The sequence below is a fragment of the Crocuta crocuta genome, unplaced genomic scaffold (assembly GCF_008692635.1).
Source record: "Crocuta crocuta isolate KB4526 unplaced genomic scaffold, BGI_CrCroc_1.0 scaffold102, whole genome shotgun sequence".
Lineage (NCBI taxonomy): Eukaryota > Metazoa > Chordata > Mammalia > Carnivora > Hyaenidae > Crocuta > Crocuta crocuta.
The window spans coordinates 12,629,255-12,643,650 of NW_027530019.1; the positions used below are offsets into that span (position 1 = coordinate 12,629,255).

Sequence of the window (14,396 nt, forward strand, 5' to 3'; positions counted from 1 at the left end):
CCTGGGGCTCAGATTCACAAACCGTGAGATCGCTACCTGAGCTGGAGTCAGACACTTAAAAAACTGAGCCACCCAGGCACCTCTTGTGTTTTTTAATAAAGGATTCAAACAAGGATCAAGCATTGCCTTTCAAAAGTATCTTTAGTCTCCTGTAATCTAGGAGAGATCCCCTGTCTTTTTGTTTTGATTTCATGACACTGACATTTTTGAAGATGCCAAGCAAGTTGTCTAGAAAATGTCCAGTAATCTGGATTTGGCTACTTACTTCCTCATGATTAGATTTAGGGTAAACATGTTTTAAAAATAAGAATATTACATAGGTTATGTGTATCAAACAATCCAATCTGCTTCTTAGTAATTAAATTTTCCAAGTACTCTGTATATATTAAAAATATGTTGTATGTTTACCATTTGTTGAGTACTTACTTTGTGTAGGGCTTTATATACATGAACTCATTTAATACTAATACTGTGAGAAAGAGCCTAGAGTCTGCTTCAATTTCTGTATCTCCCTCTCTCTGCCACTCCCCCACTCATGGTCTCTCTCTCTCTCTCTCTGTTTCAAAAATAAACAAACATTAAACAAAAACTAACATGTGAGAAAGTAGTACTATTATTTTAGAAGTGAGGAAAATTCAAGTCAAACAGGTTAATTGCTGCCAGCAATCGCCACAGGATGTTTATAGCAGAAACTTGGGTCAGACTTAGCTGTACTGCTTCATACAGTCTTAACTCAGTCTTAACTGAGAACTAAGTTCAGTCTGAACTCAGAAAAGGCCTCTAAGGAAAGAAGGAAAGGGAGAGAACCTGCTCTCCACCTTCATCAGGGCAGAGACATTGCAGAGGCATTGGAATTTAGGTTCTATCAGAAGATGGTGAAAATCTTCACCCCTATCTCAGTAAGAGCTAGCCTTGGACATACTCCCAAAACAATTTTTATCCAAATACAGAGGAATAGCTGAAAAACTTGTATTCAGTAAACAAACCATATGAAGCAGATAGCCTGGCACACAATCAGCTAAGACTACCTAGAAGCTGACCACTCTGGACATATTATTACCAGGCACACTGGCCAACTGGACACTCCAATCATCCCAAACAATAATGAATGTCCCCAACTAATCATCTTGGGTTAGAAGACTTGCCCTACCTCCAGGGTGCTGGGAGCTTTTCAGTGATTCTGCTCATCTGTGGAGTATAGGAATGGGAATTTTAGAACCTAAGCCCCTAGCAAGCAGTCTTCTATTTATATAAAATACTGATGACTTTCCCTGCTCCCACTGATCGTGGCGGCTGGCACCAGGTAGGTCCTGTGGCCTGGCAGAACCAGGTCTGCCCTCCACATGCAAAATGACTCCAGCCAGTTGATGGACCTGGAATGTGTCGCAGAATGCTCAGCCAGCAACAATGTTGTCAGTGCCAAGGACCACAGGTTCCTCCAGATGAATAAGGCTGAAGTTGACAAGGTGACAGCCAGGTTCAACAGCCAGTTTAAAACCTTCACTATCTACAGGCCCATTCAAAGGAAGGGTAATTCAGATGACTCTATTCTCTGACTGGCCAAGACCCCATTTCAAAGAATTTTTGACTACAGAGAATCACAGATGCAGAATATTTGTCATAAATAAACAGCGAAAACCCCAAAATACATAAAATATCAATGAGTGCTTCCTTGGACATTCAGCTGTATGAGGTTATCCCATGATCACTCTACCAGCATCCTTGGGTGACTTGAAAACCATACTAGTTAATTATAAATACTGAAATTGACAATTGACAAGTTGACAGTGACTGCTTCTGAGAATTTGTGCTTTAGAGTTTCCCTATAAAATCTGACATTATTTTTAGAATTTCTACAAGTAATGTTTAAAATTACTGTGTTTTGGGGCACCTGGATGGTTCAGTTGGTTAAGCGTCTGACTCAAGCTTAGCTCAGGTCTTGATCTCAGGGTCATGAGTTCAAGCCCCATGTTGGGCTCTGTGCTGGGCTGGAAGCCTGTAAAGAAAAACTAAAATGACAGCCTTTTGAACTTAAAGTTGCATAAAAGTGTTTAGAGAATTCTGTGCGCTTCTTAGTTTTACATTCTCACTAGCAATCACAAGGTTCTGAATTCTCCATATCTCCCTCAGCACTTACTTTCCATTTTATTTCTTTACTTATTTTGAGCAAGAGAGAGGGTATATGCATGAGTGCAAGCAGGGGAGGGGCAGAGAGAGAGGGAGAGAAAGAATCCCAAATAGGCTCTGTGCTGTCATTGCAGAGCATGACCTGGGGTTCAATCTCACGAACCTGTGAGATCATAGCCTGAGCCGAAATCAAGAGTTGGGATGCTTATACCTGCTGAGCCACCCAGTTGACCCTATTTATTTTTTTAGTAATCTCTATGGTAAAACTCACAACCCTGAGATCAAGAATTGCATGGTCCACTCACTGACTGAGCCAGCCAGGGGCTCCTTATTTTCCATTTTATTATTTTTTAATTTTTATTAAATTTTTTTAGTCTTTTTTGAGGGGGAACAGGGACACAGAGAGAGGGAGACACACAATCTGAAGTAAGCTCCAAGCTCTGAGTTGTCAGTGTAGAGCTCACGAGCTATAGGATTATGGCCTGAGCCAAAGTCCAATGTTCAACAACACTGAGCCATCCAGGCACCTCCTTATTTTCCACTTAAAAAGTTACCCATTCTAGGGGCACCTGGGTGGCTCAGTCAATTAAGCATCTGACTTTGGCTCACGCCATGATAAGCTCAGGTCATGATGTCACACCTCGTGAGTTCATGCCCCACTTCAGGCTCTGTGCTGTCAGCATGGAGCCTGGAGCCTGCTTCAGATTTTGTGTCTCCCTCTTTGTCCCTCTCCCACTCATCCTGTCTCTCTCAAAAATTAAAAAAAATTAAAAAAAAAATTTAAATAAAAGAAACTATCTCTGCTTGCCTGATGTTAGCTTTTTTTTAATATTTATTTTTGAGAGAGAGAGACGGAGAGAGAGAAAGCACAAGAGGCAGAGAGAGGGGGACAGAGGATGCAAAGTGGGCTCTGTGCTTACAACAGAGAGCTTGATGCAGGGCTCAAACCTGTAAACCGTGAGATCGTGACCTGAGCTGAAGTTGGATGTGTAACCCACTGAGCCACCCAGATGCCCCAAATCTGACAATAATTTTTTTTTTAATAGTTTATTGTCAAATTAGTTTCAATGACAATAATTTTTAAGTGTACAGTTCAGTACTCAAGTACATCCACTGTTGTGCACACAATCTCTAGAACTTTTTCATCATTTTGCAACAGGGAAATTCTATACCTATTATAAATAAGTCCTCTTTTCCACAACCCCCCAATGAATTTGACTACTCTAAGTATCTCATATAAGTGGAATCATATAGTATTCATCTTTTTTTTTTTTTTTTAAGTTTATTGAAAGAGAGAAAGCAAAGGAGGGGCAGAGAGAGGGAGAGAATCCCAAACAGGCTCTGCACTGACAGTGGAGACAGTGCTGGACACTTAACTGCCTGAGTCACTCAAGTGCCCTGGTTATGTCCTATTTTGATGCATAAATTTTAAATTTTGCTATAGCCTAACTTATCTATTTTTACTTTTGTTGCTTGTACTTTTGGCATCATATCCAAAAATTTATCACCAAATCCAATATTGTAAAGCTTTTCCACTATGTTTTTTTCCTAAGAGCTTTATAGTTTTAGGTCTTACATTTAGTTCTATCCATTTTTGAGTTAATTTTTGCATATGATGTAAGATAAGAGTCCAGGGGGGCGCCTGGGTGGCTTAGTCGGTTAAGCGTCCGACTTTCGCTTAGGTCATGATCTCGCGGTTCGTGGGTTCGAGCCCCGCATTGGGCTCTGTGCTGACTGCCAGCTCAGAGCCTGGAGCCTGTTTCAGTCTGTGACTCCCTCTCTCTCTGACCCTCCCCTGCTCACGCTGTCTCTCTCTCTCTCTCTCTCCTAGAAATAAATAAAACATTAAAAAATAAAAAGAGTCCAGGGGTGCCTGGGTGGCTCAGTCAGTTGAGCATCTGACACTTGATCTTGACTCATGTCATGATTTGCAGTTTGTGGGACTCAGTCCCATGTTGGTCTCTGCACTGACAAAACAGATGCTGCTTGGGATTCCCTCTCCCTCTCTCTCTGTTCCTCCCTTGCTCAGATGTGTGCACTCTGTCTCTCAAAGTAAATGAATATTCAAAAACTAAAAGATGGATTGTATGAAGTCAATTACATTTTAGTAAAGTTATTAAAAAAAAAGAAAGTTAAGGGGCGCCTGGGTGGCTGAGATTAAACATCTGGCCCTTGATTCTGGCTCAGGTCACGGTCTCATGGTTTTGGTTTTGTGAGTTCAAGCCCCACAATGGGCCCTGTGTTGACATTGCAGAGCCTGGCTTGGAATTCTCTCTCTTGTCTCTCTCTGCCCTTCTCTTGTTTGGACTTTCTATTTCAAAATAAATAAATGAACAAAAAAGAAAAACAAGAAAGTTAAAAAAAAACAACACAGAGTACTCATCGCTACCCCTAGCATTTCTAATTCAGCAGGTTTGAGGTGAAGTTGACACTACTAGCCTAGGCAATTCTCTTGGAGAACCACTCCATTAGCTCTTAGAAATGATAGTTTCCTAAGGAGCTTTCGGAGACGTAGGGATAACTATAGTTTGTATCTCATTCTTACACTCAGGTCCTGACATATTTTAATCTTACTTGAGTTTTCTTATTTTTTTTCAAACATTTTATTCATTTTTGAGAGAGAGAAACAGAGACAGCATGAGCAGGGGAGGGTCAGAGAGAGATGGAGACACAGAATCTGAAGACAGGCTCCAGGCTCTCAGCTAGCTATCAGCACAGAGCCTGACACAGGGCTCGAACCCACAAACTGCGAGATCATGACCTGAGCCGAAGTCAGACACTCAACCGACTGAGCCACCCAGGCGCCCCTACCTGAGTTTTCAAGGGAATGTGAGAGTATTTCTAGAGGGAACTTCCTTTTTCTGTCTTCATAGGTCTACTGAATACATGGTAACAGCAACAACAACAACAACAAATCTCTTCATTTCACAAACATATGTGGCTTAAAAGGATTTCATATGATAGGGGCACCTGGGTGGCTCAATGGGCTAGGCATCCGACTTTGGCTAGCCTCATGACCTCGTGGTTTGTGCGTTCGAGCCCCACGTCAGGCTCTGTGCTAATAGCTCTGACCCTGGAGCCTGATTCTGATTCTGTGTCTCCCTGTCTCTCTGCCCTACCCCCACTCATGCTCCATCTCTCAAAAATAAATAAACACTAAAAAAGGATTTCATATAATGGACTTATTTTAATAGTGCAAAAACCAATCTGCTTCTAATCAGTGAAGGAACAACTTCCAAAAAATTATATAAAAATAGCCAACACTTTGAACAAATACAAATAACTAAGTAAATATTACAATTACGTATCTAAACCCAAGAAAGCAGAGACCATAATTACAAGCCAAATCATTCTTGAGAGCTTGTTTGGAGGTTCCCAGCAGGGGAGCGCAGCTGACGGAAGAATGGTCCTCCTCTATCGGGGAAGGTCATCCTCTTCGACCGAGCGTGCAGCTTTGGGAGGGACGCACATGGAGCGGTGAGGGAAGAAGGGGACACCCGCCTAGCCAGCCAGATCAGCTGAATCAACCCTGGCGATCAATGGGGTGACAGATGTCGCAGCCAGATCGCCCTCACATCCACAAGCCAAATCATTCTTAAAGCTGGTCATTCCAGTTTACCAAAATGCATAAAACAAAATTTCTACTTTTTAGGTTTACAGAAAATAAATAAAACAACTCTAGTAAGAAAACTAATTTAAGTTTCATGGAAAACAGTCCACATTGGTGACTTTAAAAGTTTTTCACGAATATCTACATCTCGACTTTTATGGAAAATAAATTTTATGTTGAATTTGAGGCTTAAAAGACCATGTGATCTTTCTGACCAATAGCTCAGAAGTAAAAGCCAATTTAAGATCGAAGATAACATTCATGGGACCCAGAGGACTTGAACCTGATCATCAATTATAACGCAAAATTTTAATATGAATTAGTTTGAATGCAAATATACTTAGTTTAGAATTAAATATAAAGGAAACAAAATAATCATGATTAGGACTCAACTAAAGGTTGGGTAAAAATTTTTTCATATTTATTTATCTCACAGATAATACTCATCATTCAATATCAATATCAATGGATATGGATTATTTCTGTGAATGAGAAAGGTGTGGCTTCGGAAACCAATACTCACATTAAATTAATTACTATTGACAGAACTTGACAGAACTGATGGTTCTGAATGTGATATTATTTGAAGTACAACTATTTGATAGAAAGAGACTGAGAATCTTGCTGTAAAGTAAAGCATCCATCAGATAGATGGAACTGCCTAGGCAGAAGAGTATCACTCTATATAGCTCTATGTATTTCCTATATATATCCTCTTACTACATCACAAAAACAAAAAATATTAATATATTTACATATATGTACTGAGCCAAAATGAATTAGCTTTCTCTATAAAATTATCCTTAATGAGAAAATATTAATACACATTATACAACAAAAGGCAGCACCCTCAAGAAAAGATGGCAACCATTTGAATAGCTGAGTGCTATTGCTTTTTCTTAATAAGATTTTTAGATAAAAAGGATGATGAGTAGTTTGTAGACAGATAAATCTCTATCACAGAAATACCTACTAGAGAGAAGCCTGGCAACCAAAAACTCAGAACTGTACAGATGAGGAAATGGTTAATGTTTTTTGTCAGTGGTGACACCTCCTCTTATACTTTAAAGTTAAAGCAGAGGGCACAACTTTAATTAGAAGAAAATTTCCCTATATGTTTATAAAAAGGTGAGCAAGTTGATAAAAGGCTGTTTGAGGCCTTTCATTATACCTGACTATAGAGATTTAAAACTAACCATACAAATTAACTATAACATCATCAGAAGGAATTTTACGAGGCTTCTTTCTGTGACCTAAAGACAAAAATGAAACAGCAATGGATACTCTGATGTAATATCATTATGATGTGTATTATGCTTGGTTACTATAGCTGTAGTCCACAGGTCTAGTGGTAGAAATACAGTTCTGAAGCAGATCTTGGTAAATTTGCTTGACTACATTCTTTAGGTAGTTGTCCTCCCGTGGCACTTTAGATAGAATTGCAGTGATTTCATCTTGGCTAGAAAGAACAAAACGTTTATTAATTTTTCTGGAAACTTACTTATCTCCATTTCAGTGGAATTCATGTTTTGAGGCATGATCTCTCAGACTTTTAGGAAGCACAAATAGGCATTTCTAGAAATAAAATGTCCAGTTTGAACTGAGATTCCAAAAACAAGGCCTAAAAGCAATTCTATATGTACTGGGAGGTATCTTGACTTAGCTAAAAATCTAAACTGCTGGTGTTTGCTGATGGATAGTTGATTGCAAACTATTAACAGTATGTCTAAAAAGTCACAAACAGGAATGAAATATTGTTATGTCTGCCTACAAAGACTAATTGTGAAAAGCATTGTGACTGCATAGCTTTTTAAGTGATTATTCAGTGATTAAGTGATTATTCTGTTTTTAAGGCCATAAAAGTTGTTTATACACGATCTGGGCTAAGCTTATACCCATTTTTTTTCATTCTTGGGCTCTTATTTGAGGTAAGATTATTCATAAAGTGGAACAAGTATAAAAGAATATACCAATGGTCTCCAGTATCCACTAGAGCTAGCAACGAAGGCCACTCACTGACTTATAAGAACAGATTCTTCAAAATGAAGTCAGAAGTGACACCTGGCATTCAGTATGGATTATCCATTATTGGCATATCCAGTAATGGTATAAATCCATTATTTCTGACCACTTTGAGAGATTTTTCAAATGACAGAGCCGAGGTAAAAAAGTCATTAGGAGCCCTATCCTGCTGGCCCTTTACTTACCCAATGTCTCCAAGGTGATTTTGAATGGAAAAGGGTAATGGGTCAGCTGGAAAATGAACTGAGAGAGGCAAAGTTATCTCAAACTTTGCAAATGCTGCAGAGCTGGAGAATAAAAGCCTCAATCTGTAAAAGACAAGAACCTCAATTAAAAATAAAAAAAACAACAAAAATAGAATGAAACAAATACATTTTCCTTTTACACTGGTTTGTGACACTTAGGTGGTACATTATTTCTTGTACTTATCAAATGGACAAAGGGTAAAACATCTGGAAGAAAGTATTATTATGGTTGTTCATTTTCATTGTTAGTCATAAAATTTATTAAAAGAAATTATTTTAATAAGTTTTTGATTACATACTGTCACAGATCGAATTATGTCCCCACTGCCATTCACATGTTGAAACCCTAGCCCCCAGTATCGCAGAATGTAAGATTATTGCAGTTTTAATTAGTTAAGATGAAGTCCTACTGGAGTGGGATGGTCCTCTAATCCAAAATGATTGGTGTTCTTATAAGAAGGGGACATTTGGACACAAACATGCATACAGGAAGAACATCATGTGAAGATGAAAGCAGCTACTGGAGTAACATATTTATAAGCCAAGGTATGTCAATGACTGCCAGCAAATCACCAGAAGTTAGGAGAAGGCATGAAACAGATTCTCTTAGTCTCTCTGAAAGTACCAACCCTGCTAACATCTCGATGACTTCTAGCCTCTAGAACTATGAAACAATAAATTGCTATTGTTTAAGCCACTGAGTTTGTATAACTTTGTTAAGGCAGCCCTGGGGAAGTAATACACTTACTCAGTATTAGTCACATCTATGTTCATTAGGTTATAATTTGGTCCCCATCTCTTTAAAAACTCAATTTCTTCTCCAAGGAGTCTACAATGGCTCACTACAAGTGAGATTTCTTGAAGCATCTGGGGAAAAAAATTATGAAAACATTTCAGTTTTTAGTGGCTCTTTTATAAAGAAATCCCCAAAGTTCAATATATTTATACTTTCATTTAAAAATATTTTTTATATTTTTATTAAAAAATTTTTTTTTTACTTTTTATTTATTTTTGAGAGACAGAGAGAGACAGAGCACAAGTGGAGGAGGGGCAGAGAGAGAGAGAGACACAGAAACCATAGCAGGCCCCAGGCTCTGAGCTGTAAGCATGGAGCCTGATGTGGGGCTTGAAACCACAAGCTGTGGGATCAGGACCTGAGCCGAAGTCAGATGCCCAACCAAGTGAGCCACCCAGGTGCCCCAATATACTTATAATTTCACTATTACATATATAAAATTTCAGCATTTTAAAAAATTTATTTAAAATTTTTTTTCAAGGTTATTTATTTTTGACAGAGACAGAGACAATGTGATAGGATGGGGCAGAGAGAGAGGGAGAGAGAGAATCCCAAGGAGGCTCCATGCCACCAGCAGAGCCTGACTGGGGGCTCCAACTCATGAAACCGTGAGATCATGACCTGAGCTAAAACCAAGAGTCAGATGCCTAACCGAATGAGCCACCCAGGTGCCCCTCAACTCTTCTTTTTGTGACAGAAAACATAATTTTCCTTCAAAATACTTCAATCAGATTTACCTTGGGAACCTGATGCTGCGTTTTGCATTTCTTCTTCCAGGATTCTTGTTCTTCAATGTACTGGAAAATAAGCTTATGAACTAAAAGGGAGGAAGGAGGAGCTTTATCCTCTGAGGAAGAAAAAAAACAAAACAAAACATGGTTATTACTTACTTTCATTTATTTTCTACACATAAGTTAGAAATACTATATAAACTATAAATACCTTCAAATTGCTAGGTGTCTAAGTATCCTCTCCACTTTATTTTCACACATGTAAAACAATGTATATACTGAACCCAGACATTCTCATAAAAACTCAAGCCTTTGGAAATACAAACTGGTGCAGCCACTCTAGAAAACAGTATGGAGGTTCCTCAAAAAATTAAAAATAGAACTTCCCTACAACCCAGCAATTACACTACTAGGTATTTATCCAAGGGATACAGGTGTGCTGTTTCAAAGGGGCACATGCACCCCAATGTTTATAGCAACGCTATTAACAATAGCCAAAGTATGGAAAGAGCCCAAATGTCCATTGACTGATGAATGGAAAAAGAAGATGTGTTATATAATATAAAAACAGGTAGGGGGACAAAACATAAGAGACTCTTTTTAATTAATTAATTAATTATTTATTTTCTTTCATAGTCTATTGTCAAGTTGGTTTCCATATAATGTCTATCACCCCCCTTCCCCTCACCCCACCGCCATCAGCCCTCAGTTTATTCTCAGCATTCAAGAGTCTCTCATGGTTTGGACCATGCGGGAGAAGAAGGGGAAAAATAGTGGGGGAGAGGGAGGGAGGCACATGAGAGACTCTTGAATGCTGAGAAAAAACTGAGAGCAGATGGGGGTGGAAGGAGGGGAAGGGGGGAGATAGGCATGGAGGGGGGCACTGTGGGGATGAGCACTGGGTGTTATAAGGAAACCAACTTGACAATAAACTATTTTTTTAAAAAAAGCAAAAAATAAAAGTATAAGGATAAAAAAGAAAAGGGATAATTTAAAAGTTAAAAGTATAAAGAAATACTTCTGTCCAGAAGGGAAACTGATTTTGAACAATTACACTCATTACATTTTCCAGTTATTCTTGAGTGTCATTATGCAAAAGTTTTGTGGAATGTCTTTGCTATTGTGTTGATACTTTTACAATACTAAATGTGGTTCAGCTGATGGTTTATCTTATGTTCTTGTTGTATATACAACATATTTGACCAGATTTATTTGTCATGTGGTATTTTAATCATATAGATGCAGCCTTAGTTGTTAAGTCTGATCTTGATAACAACCCACTTAAATTAGGAATAATATAATAATTTAGAAGACAATAAATAATAAACACACTAAAAAAAAAAAAAAAAAGAGTCTCTCATGGTTTGCCTCTCTCCCTCTCCCCAGCTATTTTTCCCCTTCTCCTCCTGCATAGTCCTCTGTTAAGTTTCTTTTAATACCATAAGTGAAAACATATGGTATCTGTCTTTCAAAAGACTCTTAAATATGGAGACCCAATAGAGAGTTGCTGGAGGGATTGTGGGAGGGGGGATGAGCTAAATGGGTGAGGGGCATTAAGGAATCTACTCCTGAAATCATTGTTGCACTATATGCTAACTAACTTGGGTGTAATTTAAAAAATAATTAAAAACAACAACAACAACAAAAAACCCCCTCAAGCCTTTATCATATACAGAATAGAAGTTGTTTAAGCACAACACTTAACTTCTTTTGAGCTGTAGTTTCCTAATTTGTAAAATGAGGACTAATCCTTACCTCAAAGTGATGCAAGTAACACTAAAATGCCAGATACAGAATAAGTACTCATAACAGTAATTTTTCAATTATGGAATTGGCTATTATTAATCATCATTGCTTAAAATCTAGTAATAATTTAAAAAATTAAATCCTACCTAATATTTGGAACATTATCCAAGCAATTTTATGTCTAATAAACCTTTCTAAGGACAAATTATTATTATTATTATTATTGTTTATATCTAACTTTGTATGTGAAAGAGCTCTCAAGGAGCAATTAACACTTGTAAATATTCAACAAGTTTTTAGTGGGTAAGTGTTTGGACTTACCATCTAACAGAGAGTAAAAATTCAGGTCAACAATCTTCCTATAAGCTTTGTCCAGGAAAGGGAGACCAACTAGGAAGAACCAGAGTAAGAGTAGTATTTCTTTTTATTATCCGATTTTAAACCACATACAACTCAGTACTTTACAAGCCTACTCTTTTTGGGTAGCACGGTTTTTTGTTTTTGTTTTTTTGAGGGAGAGAGAGAGAGAGAGAGGATGGGGAGAGAGAATGAATGAGTATCTTAAGAAGGCTCCACACTCAGTGCAGAGCCCGACATGGGACTCTTATTTTACCACCCTGGGACTAGAACCTGATCTAAAATCAAGGATCAGATGCTCAACTGACTAAGCCACCCAGATGCCCCAGCAGGGTTTTTTTTATATAAGTAGTTAAAGGTATATCCTTGAATCATATTATTTTTTGTGAATGCTAAAAGCTCCCCCTGAGACTGTTGAACCACACTTACAGCAGGCCTTTAAAGGAAATTTAAAATGCAGTATCTTTATTTTAAAATTAAAAAAAATTTTTTTTATAGTTTATTTATTTTTGATACAGAGAGAGACAGAGAATGAGTCGGGGAGGGGTAGAGAGAGAGGGAGACACAGAATCTGAAACAGGCTCCAGGCTCTGAGCTGTCAGCACAGAGCTCTACAAGAGGCTCGAACCCATGAACTGTGAGATCATGACATGAGCCGAAGTCGGATGCTTAACCGACTAAGCCACCCAAGGCGCCCCTATTTTTTTTTTTTNCCAGGCGCCTCAAGGCGCCCCTATTTTAAATTTATCAAGGCTTCCTCCTTTAATTCCTAACTTTGTGCAAAGATACTCTTTTCAGGCACTGTATGAAAAAATGACTATGATCTCTTCACACCTACTATCTTTTTATAAATACAGTGAAAATGATTTATGCTTTTAGCTTTACAAGTAATGAGTTTTAGGTAGCCAGGAGAGCTGCTTGCTTCTCCAAAATCTAGTTGTCTCATGTCTCTCAACTTCAGATTCTTCTCACTTTGTTTAGTATTTTCTACGGGTTAGGCACTGGGGATATAATAATAAGACAAAAAGACACGATCAATCTATATTCTCCAAAAGCTTATAATTCAGGAGGATACATGGATAATTGCACAAATAAACACACCAGAAACTATAATTGGTGATAGGTGCTATTAAGGAAAACTTTAGAAAGCAATGAGAAAATATATAATAGAAGTGTAAATAGGAGAAGGAGTGGGTAAAAGGAGAGTCAGAGAAAACTTGCCTGAGAAAGTGATAACTGAGCTGAGCTCTTAAAGATTATTAGCAGAAATTTATTTAGTGGAGGGGCGCCTGGGGGCTTAGTCAGTTAAGCGTCCGACTTTTCGCTTAGGTCATGATCTCCTGGTTCATTGGTTCGAGCCCCGCGACGGGCTCTGTGCTGACTGCCAGCTCGGAGCCTGGAGCCTGTTTCAGTCTGTGACTCCCTCTCTCTCTGACCCTCCCCTGCTCATGCTGTCTCTCTCTTTCTCCTAGAAATAAATAAAACATTTAAAAAAAAAAAAAAGAAATTTATTTAGTGGAGAGGAGGTACTATAGTCCGAATGTTTGTGTTCTTCCCTTAAATTTGTATGTTGAAATCCTAATGCTCAATGGGAGATATTTTGGACATGAGCGTAGATCCCTCATGAATGAGGTTAATTAAGATTTCAGAAGGGACCCTAAAGAGTTAGTCTGGACTTTGCATGTAAGGATACATGAAAAATATGCAACCTGGAAGAGGGCTCTCACCTGATCATGCTGGCATACTGGTTTTGGATTTCTAGCTTCCAGAAATGTAAAAAATAAGTTTCAGTTGTTCATAAACTACCCAGTTTATGGCATTTTTGTTTTAGTAATCCAAATGGACAAAGACAAGGGAAAGGGCTTCCAGGCATAAAAAAGATCATTATGAAAGTCCTGGGGTAGGATGGAAAATGACTGAGCATGAAAAGACCGTGGTCTCTTAAGGAAATGAAAGAGGGGTGCCTCACTGGCTTAGTCATGAGAGCACGAGACCCTTGATTTCAGGGTTGTGAGTTCAGGGCCCACATTGCGTGTAGAGCCTACTTAAAAAAAAAAAAAAGAAAGCAAGAAATCCATGTGCCAAAGTGCAGAGAATAGTTTAAGATAAGGCAGGAAAAGAGGAAAAGAAGGAAAAATTCAATTCTTGCAGGATGTTATAGTTCAGAGTAAATATTTTGATCATTAGTCTAAGAGTATTCTGTTCATGACCAGATTTTCAACTATTCCCATGGCTGCAAGAGGAAAGATGAAATGGAGAGAAAAAGGAGAAGACCCAGAAAGGACATCTTGAAAGTTATTGTAGTCTTTTGGTTAGTCATGACTATTGATAAGAAATGAAGAAAAGTGGATCAGTATTAAGAAATTAAAATCAGTAAGTCTTATTGACAATTAGATATGCCTGGTAAGGGATAAAGAGGTAGAGAGTGATTCCTAAATTTTAATTTTGGACCTGGACTGGGGCACATGGGTGGCTCAGCTGGTTAAACGACAGACTCTTGATTTAGGTTCAGGACATGATCTCACAAGATCGAGCCCTGCGTCTCACTCTGCACTGACAGCGCAGTGTCAGCTTGGGATTCTCTCTCTCCCTCTCACTCTGTGCCCCCCACCCCCACCCCCATGTGCTCGTTCTCTCTCTCTCAAAATAAATGAATAAACATTTAATGTTCGACCCGGACTGAAGTTGATAATATTCTTTGAGACAAGAACTTTTAAGGAGAATCAGGTGTGGAGGCTGGAAAGCTGTAAAGTTGTTTTGCT

The 14,396-nt window shown here is 38.5% G+C and overlaps 1 protein-coding gene across 1 annotated transcript in view; it reads right to left on the reverse strand.

Annotated features, from left to right (window-relative positions):
• Positions 1–6,136: 6,136 nt before the first annotated feature.
• Positions 6,137–14,396, reverse strand: part of KNL1 (kinetochore scaffold 1) — a 68,053-nt gene continuing 59,793 nt past the window's right edge. Inside the window, exons 22-26 of the mRNA XM_077764679.1 lie at positions 11,599–11,667; positions 9,538–9,647; positions 8,753–8,871; positions 7,945–8,067; positions 6,137–7,196 (exon numbers count right to left, since the gene is read on the reverse strand). Coding sequence (XP_077620805.1) covers positions 7,049–7,196; positions 7,945–8,067; positions 8,753–8,871; positions 9,538–9,647; positions 11,599–11,667 — 569 coding nt within the window. The 3' untranslated portion in view covers positions 6,137–7,048. The remainder of the gene's footprint in view (positions 7,197–7,944; positions 8,068–8,752; positions 8,872–9,537; positions 9,648–11,598; positions 11,668–14,396) is intronic.